Consider the following 7,572-nt stretch of genomic DNA (forward strand, 5'->3'; position numbering starts at 1 on the left):
GGATTTCCCGTCGGATTTTGCAATTTCTCGACGGATTTCCGGATGTCTCGTCGGATTTCGGTACTTCTCAATTTCTCGTCGGATTTCGCAATATCTCGTCGGATTTCGGGATTTCCCGTCGGATTTTGCAATTTCTCGACGGATTTCCGGAGGTCTCGTCGGATTTCGGTACTTCTCAATTTCCCGTCGGTTTTTGCAATTTCTCGACGGATTTCCAGATGTCTCGTCTGATTTCGGTACTTCTCAATTTCTCGTCGGATTTCGGGATTTCCCGTCGGATTTTGCAATTTCTCGACGGATTTCCGGATGTCTCGTCGGATTTCGGTACTTCTCTATTTCTCGTCGGATTTCGCAATATCTCGTCGGATTTCGGGATTTCCAGTCGGATTTTGCAATTTCTCGATGGATTTGGGAATTTCACGTCGGATTTTGCAATTTCTCGACGTATTTCCGGATGTCTCGTCGGATTTCGGGATTTCCCGTCGGATTTTGCAATTTCTCGACGTATTTCCGGATGTCTCGTCGGATTTGGGAATTTCACGTCGGATTTTGCAATTTCTCGACGTATTTCCGGATGTCTCGTCGGATTTCGGGATTTCCCGTCGGATTTTGCAATTTCTCGACGTATTTCCGGATGTCTCGTCGGATTTGGGAATTTCACGTCGGATTTTGCAATTTCTCGACGTATTTCCGGATGTCTCGTCGGATTTCGGGATTTCCCGTCGGATTTTGCAATTTCTCGACGTATTTCCGGATGTCTCGTCGGATTTGGGAATTTCCCGTCGGATTTTGCAATTTCTCGACGGATTTCCGGATGTCTCGTCGGATTTCGGGATTTCCCGTCGGATTTTGCAATTTCTCGACGGATTTCCGGATGTCTCGTCGGATTTCGGTACTTCTCAATTTCTCGTCGGATTTCGGGATTTCCCGTCGGATTTTGCAATTTCTCGACGGATTTCCGGATGTCTCGTCGGATTTCGGGATTTCCCGTCGGATTTTGCAATTTCTCGACGGATTTCCGGATGTCTCGTCGGATTTCGGGATTTCCCGTCGGATTTTGCAATTTCTCGACGGATTTCCGGATGTCTCGTCGGATTTCGGTACTTCTCAATTTCTCGTCGGATTTCGCAATATCTCGTCGGATTTCGGGATTTCCCGTCGGATTTTGCAATTTCTCGACGGATTTCCGGATGTCTCGTCGGATTTCGGTACTTCTCAATTTCTCGTCGGATTTCGCAATATCTCGTCGGATTTCGGGATTTCCCGTCGGATTTTGCAATTTCTCGACGGATTTCCGGAGGTCTCGTCGGATTTCGGTACTTCTCAATTTCCCGTCGGTTTTTGCAATTTCTCGACGGATTTCCAGATGTCTCGTCTGATTTCGGTACTTCTCAATTTCTCGTCGGATTTCGGGATTTCCCGTCGGATTTTGCAATTTCTCGACGGATTTCCGGATGTCTCGTCGGATTTCGGTACTTCTCTATTTCTCGTCGGATTTCGCAATATCTCGTCGGATTTCGGGATTTCCAGTCGGATTTTGCAATTTCTCGATGGATTTGGGAATTTCACGTCGGATTTTGCAATTTCTCGACGTATTTCCGGATGTCTCGTCGGATTTCGGGATTTCCCGTCGGATTTTGCAATTTCTCGACGTATTTCCGGATGTCTCGTCGGATTTGGGAATTTCACGTCGGATTTTGCAATTTCTCGACGTATTTCCGGATGTCTCGTCGGATTTCGGGATTTCCCGTCGGATTTTGCAATTTCTCGACGTATTTCCGGATGTCTCGTCGGATTTGGGAATTTCCCGTCGGATTTTGCAATTTCTCGACGGATTTCCGGATGTCTCGTCAGATTTCGGGATTTCCCGTCGGATTTTGCAATTTATCGATGGATTTCCGGATGTCTCGTCGAATTTTGCAATTTCTAGACGGATTTCCGGATTTACCGTCGGATTTTGCAATTTTTCGATGGATTTCCGGATTTCCCGTCGGATTTTGCAATTTATCGACGGATTTCCGGATGTCTCGTCGGATTTTGCAATTTCTAGACGGATTTCCGGATGTCTCGTCGGATTTCGGGATTTCCCGTCGCATTTTGAAATTTCTCGACGGATTTCGCAATATCTCGTCGGATATCAGGATTCTCGTCGGATTTCGGGATTTCCCGTCAGATTTTGCAATTTCTCGACGGATTTCCAGATGTCTCGTCTGATTTCGGTACTTCTCAATTTCTCGTCAAATTTCGCAATATCTCGTCGGATTTCGGAATTTTCCCCGTAGGATTTTGCAATTTCTCGACGGATTTCCGGATGTCTCGTCGGATTTCGGTACTTCTCTATTTCTCGTCGTATTTCGCAATATCTCGTCGGATTTCGGGATTTCCCGTCGGATTTTGCAATTTCTCGATGGATTTCCGGATGTATCGTCGGATTTGGGAATTTCCCGTCGGATTTTGCAATTTCTCGACGGATTTCCGGATGTCTCGTCAGATTTCGGGATTTCCCGTCGGATTTTGCAATTTCTCGATGGATTTCCGGATTTCCCGTCGGATTTTGCAATTTCTCGACGGATTTCCGGATGTCTCGTCGGATTTTGCAATTTCTAGACGGATTTCCGGATTTACCGTCGGATTTTGCAATTTCTCGTTGGATTTCCGGATTTCCCGTCGGATTTTGCAATTTCTCGACGGATTTCGCAATATCTCGTCGGATTTCAGGATTCTCGTCGGATTTCGGGATTTCCCGTCGGATTTTGCAATTTCTCGACGGATTTCCGGATGTCTCGTCGGATTTCGGGATTTCCCGTCGTATTTTGCAATTTCTCGACGGATTTCCGGATGTCTCGTCGGATTTCGGGATTTCCCGTCGCATTTTGAAATTTCTCGACGGATTTCGCAATATCTCGTCGGATTTCAGGATTCTCGTCGGATTTCGGGATTTCCCGTCGGATTTTGCAATTTCTCTACGGATTTCGCAATATCTCGTCGGATTTCGGGATTTCCCGTCGGATTTTGCAATTTCTCGACGGATTTCCGGATGTCTCGTCGGATTTCGGGATTTCCCGTCGGATTTTGCAATTTCTCGACGGATTTCCGGATGTCTCGTCGGATTTCGGGATTTCCCGTCGCATTTTGAAATTTCTCGACGGATTTCGCAATATCTCGTCGGATTTCAGGATTCTCGTCGTATTTCGGATTTCCCGTCGGATTTTGCAATTTCTCTACGGATTTCGCAATATCTCGTCGGATTTCGGGATTTCCCGTCGGATTTTGCAATTTCTCGACGGATTTCCGGATGTCTCGTCGGATTTCGGGATTTCCCGTCGTATTTTGCAATTTATCGACGGATTTCCGGGTCGGATTTCGGGATTTCCCGTCGGATTTTGCAATTTCTCGACGGATTTCGCAATACCTCGTTGGATTTCGGGATTTCCCGTCGGATTTTGCAATTTCTCGACGGATTTCAGGATTCTCGTCGGATTTCGGGATTTCCCGTCGGATTTTGCAATTTCTCGATGGATTTCCGGATTTCCCGTCGGATTTTGCAATTTCTCGACGGATTTCCGGATGTCTCGTCGGATTTTGCAATTTCTAGACGGATTTCCGGATTTACCGTCGGATTTTGCAATTTCTCGTTGGATTTCCGGATTTCCCGTCGGATTTTGCAATTTCTCGACGGATTTCGCAATATCTCGTCGGATTTCAGGATTCTCGTCGGATTTCGGGATTTCCCGTCGGATTTTGCAATTTCTCGACGGATTTCCGGATGTCTCGTCGGATTTCGGGATTTCCCGTCGTATTTTGCAATTTCTCGACGGATTTCCGGATGTCTCGTCGGATTTCGGGATTTCCCGTCGCATTTTGAAATTTCTCGACGGATTTCGCAATATCTCGTCGGATTTCAGGATTCTCGTCGGATTTCGGGATTTCCCGTCGGATTTTGCAATTTCTCTACGGATTTCGCAATATCTCGTCGGATTTCGGGATTTCCCGTCGGATTTTGCAATTTCTCGACGGATTTCCGGATGTCTCGTCGGATTTCGGGATTTCCCGTCGTATTTTGCAATTTCTCGACGGATTTCCGGGTCGGATTTCGGGATTTCCCGTCGGATTTTGCAATTTCTCGACGGATTTCGCAATACCTCGTTGGATTTCGGGATTTCCCGTCGGATTTTGCAATTTCTCGACGGATTTCAGGATTCTCGTCGGATTTCGGGATTTCCCGTCGGATTTCGCAATTTCAGGATTTATTGCTTAATTTTAAAGAAACCCTGGTATTTGTCTTTTTAATTGAGCCGTCACTCCCCCATTTATATTAATTTCTGAGCACGCCACTGCCATGTGTTTGTTTATACAGGCGCTTACCGTAGAAGTGAGTGTGAGACCAAGGTGAGACGCGCTGCGAACGTAATAACACCTGCGAATTGGTACGACTACCTGAATTCTAAAACCCACCGATTGTAAATTATAGTGACGTTAAGCACCCGACGTATGAATGGTAACGTTTTTTGCTGTTTAAAGCGTTCCAAAGTTGCCGTTAAACGTTATCTGGGCTGTTCATTCGTAAACGTACTCTAAATAATTGAAATCTAGCTGGAAGATGTATCTAATGTATGGAATCATTTTTGGGTAAGTTAATTTTCATTTACTTTCTTTACTGTACGTGAGAAGACCTAGTACGAAGTTAAAAATAACCGTAAGCCACGTTTTCAAAAATGAAAAGATTGAAATTTTTCCCTTTGGCTTGAACCATTTTTCTCTCTCGAATGTTCACTCTAGTATATAGCAACAAGCAAAAGCGTTTCGTTTCTATGGAATTATGGAATTTTAGCTTCTCACGTAAAATTGAAACGAAAAATGGCGTCTACTAACTTGTTTAGGAAAAAATTGCGTTATTGAAGCTTTAAGTTATTATAAACAGATAAATAACAAGATACATTTGGGTACACACAATCCTCCTGGTGTACTAAGTGCATCTTGAATTTTATAGTTAAATTTAAAAAGCAATTTACAATAATATTAATATAATAATTAGATATAAAGCAATGATGGAGATGCAATAAGATTCCAATTGGTTGAATACAGTCAGGTGGTGCCGACGTCACACGAAGAACTTTCGCTCGCGAGTTGAAAAATCGTGATATATCTCAAGCGCCCGCTACAAGCGCAAAGTGCAAGCGTTCTTGAAAACTGAAATTATTGTAGCGCGAACTCTATTTTAAACTATTTTTAGCTCAAGTATGATACTGGTGAGCTACTTTTGATCACCACTGTCAAATTCTGCCGGCGTAGGTTGACCTTTTAATTTACAAAAGAAAATCTATATCAACTGGAATGGTCGGGACTGGTTGCAATACTTCGAATCTGGAATGGTCGGGAATGGTTGCAATACTTCGAATCTGGAATGGTCGGGAATGGTTGCAATACTTCGAATCTGGAATGGTCGGGAATGGTTGCAATACTTCGAATCTGGAACGGTCGGGAATGGTTGCAATACTTCGAATCTGGAATGGTCGGGAATGGTTGCAATACTTCTAATCTGGAATGGTCGGGAATGGTTGAAATACTTCGAATCTGGAATGGTCGGGAATGGTTGCAATACTTCGAATCTGGAACGGTCGGGAATGGTTGCAATACTTCGAATCTGGAATGGTCGGGAATGGTTGCAATACTTTGAATCTGGAATGGACGGGAATGCGTTTTACCTCTGGATGCAATACTTTGGATAGGAAATGTAGGGAATGGTCTGGACAGAGATAATGGATGACAACTGGAATGGTTGGGCGTGGTCGCATACTTCGAATCGGGAATTGTAGGGAATGGATGGGAATGGATTTTCCCTCAGATAGCAATACTTTGAATCGGAAATGGAAGGGTATGGCCGTTAAAGAGTAAATGTTTATCAACTGAAATGGGAATGGTTGGAAGACAAAGTGATGTGGTTAAAACCTTACCCAAATGTCACGATTACGCTTAATATGTTATTTGTGAAATAAATGTTTTTATAATCAAAACTTATACGTTAATGATTGGGTTCTTTTAGAAAATATATGACAAATTGCGTATCGGTGAAACCACTGGCGAAAGTCATGTTCTTGGTCGGTCTCTCCTTCGGTCTGCAGAGATTGAAAACTGACTTATCGGAACCAGTTGAAGAACAGGGTAGGGTATTCTTTTCAACGCGCATTCGAAAGGCACAATGCGCGTGTATTACAAAAAATTATCTTTAATGTTTATAATTCGTTGGTATTCGTCTTGATGTCCAGTCGTAGCGTGTCGCTAGCAGTGGCGTAGCTGATGGTCCGCAGAGCCCGCGGCGTGGGAGGCTCCGAGCTTCGGGGGGCCACGCTCAGCATAAAAAAATTTAAAAGGGGGGCCTCATAGAGATTTTGGCGGGGAGGCCTTTGAGTTCTCAGCTACGCCCCTGGTCGCTAGGATAACAATCTGCTTATAGAAACTTCAATGACAGTTAGAATCTCTTAGCTACCTCAACAGTAGTTGAGTTCGGTTTTAAGAGGTTATAACGGTCGTCTCTATTTAACCCTTCAAGGAACTAAAGTGGACAATTACTTTACAGAGCAATGCTTCCACGGTCTTGAATGGTACAGTTGTTTTTACAAGTACACTTGTTTCAATTCGAAGAAGATTGAAAAGAGTAGCTACCCTTGCACGTCGGGTTGTTTCTGTCCATCGGACACGGTATTCTACCAGGGCCGTTGCATCGACGAAAGCAAATGCCCTCCGAGTAACGTATAAGTGGGCGACTCGCTTCGGGTGGTTCGGACTACTTATCCTATTTTGTTCCTTTGTCTTTCAGGAGAGTGCAAAGGCGGTACCAAATGGTCAAAATGCGGCCATTACTGCCTCAACCTATGTCCGGGTATAGTGGACGCTAAGTCTTGCTGGAATGTCAAGTGCCAAGAGGGATGTTTCTGTCCTCCCGGAAGGAGGTTCTACGCTGGTAAATGTTACCCCAAAAGGAAGTGCCCTCAAAATTACGGTACGTGTAATCCTTCTCCCCGAAACCCATCAGATACGGCACCAGGGCTTAGGCCATGTAAAAAATTTCCTACTTTCAAATTCTACAGTAACCCCCAAATCCTACTGAAAAATATTAAAGGGAGCCCAAAAATTCCTTCTAAGGGGCCCAAAAAAAGAGGGAGGGCCCCCACTTATTTATCCTAAATGATCAAAGAATCCTAGCGCGGCCACTAAAGCCCACTAACCTCAGATTGGTATTGAGAGAGCTTTCCTATTGACGGTTTTGTACCGAAGCGATTACCCACTTCCGGCACCTGACCTCCGAAAAATCGGCCTCCATCGGTTGCTGTTGGTCGCTATCTCTAGTTATAGTTACCATGGTAACTTTGGAGTTCCTGCAGGAAGTGGGTAAACGCTATTGACCACGCGCTAGGCAGTGAATTCGAATGTAGGGTACGAGGTCTATATTATTTTTGGAGTGATATTTATTCTCCAAATATTTAGATGGTGCTTTTTGGAAGTACTTGACGGGGAATGTGTTAACTTAAGTCCTTCAAGTATTGAGTTATTTTACAAATATCTGATTTAACG

The 7,572-nt window shown here is 44.3% G+C and overlaps 1 protein-coding gene across 3 annotated transcripts; it reads left to right on the forward strand.

Moving 5' to 3' along the window:
• The first annotated feature begins 4,413 nt into the window (after positions 1-4,413).
• On the forward strand, positions 4,414-7,572 carry LOC149925661 (SCO-spondin-like). 3 transcript variants are annotated; one of them, XM_090160391.1, is made up of 5 exons: positions 4,414-4,629; positions 6,044-6,162; positions 6,578-6,745; positions 6,818-7,000; positions 7,486-7,572. In XM_090160391.1, exons 1-5 carry the CDS (start codon positions 4,601-4,603, stop codon positions 7,527-7,529), a joined length of 543 nt encoding a protein of 180 aa, XP_090016517.1. In that variant the 5' UTR covers positions 4,414-4,600; the 3' UTR covers positions 7,530-7,572. The 3 variants fall into 3 exon arrangements, with proteins under 3 accessions (XP_090016517.1, XP_090016515.1, XP_090016516.1); XM_090160389.1 differs by having other exon boundaries at positions 6,818-7,570; XM_090160390.1 differs by lacking the exon at positions 4,414-4,629 and having other exon boundaries at positions 5,825-6,162; positions 6,818-7,570.

The sequence above is a fragment of the Leiobunum rupestre genome, chromosome 10 (assembly GCF_980474605.1).
Source record: "Leiobunum rupestre chromosome 10, qqLeiRupe1.1.hap1, whole genome shotgun sequence".
Classification (NCBI taxonomy): domain Eukaryota; kingdom Metazoa; phylum Arthropoda; class Arachnida; order Opiliones; family Sclerosomatidae; genus Leiobunum; species Leiobunum rupestre.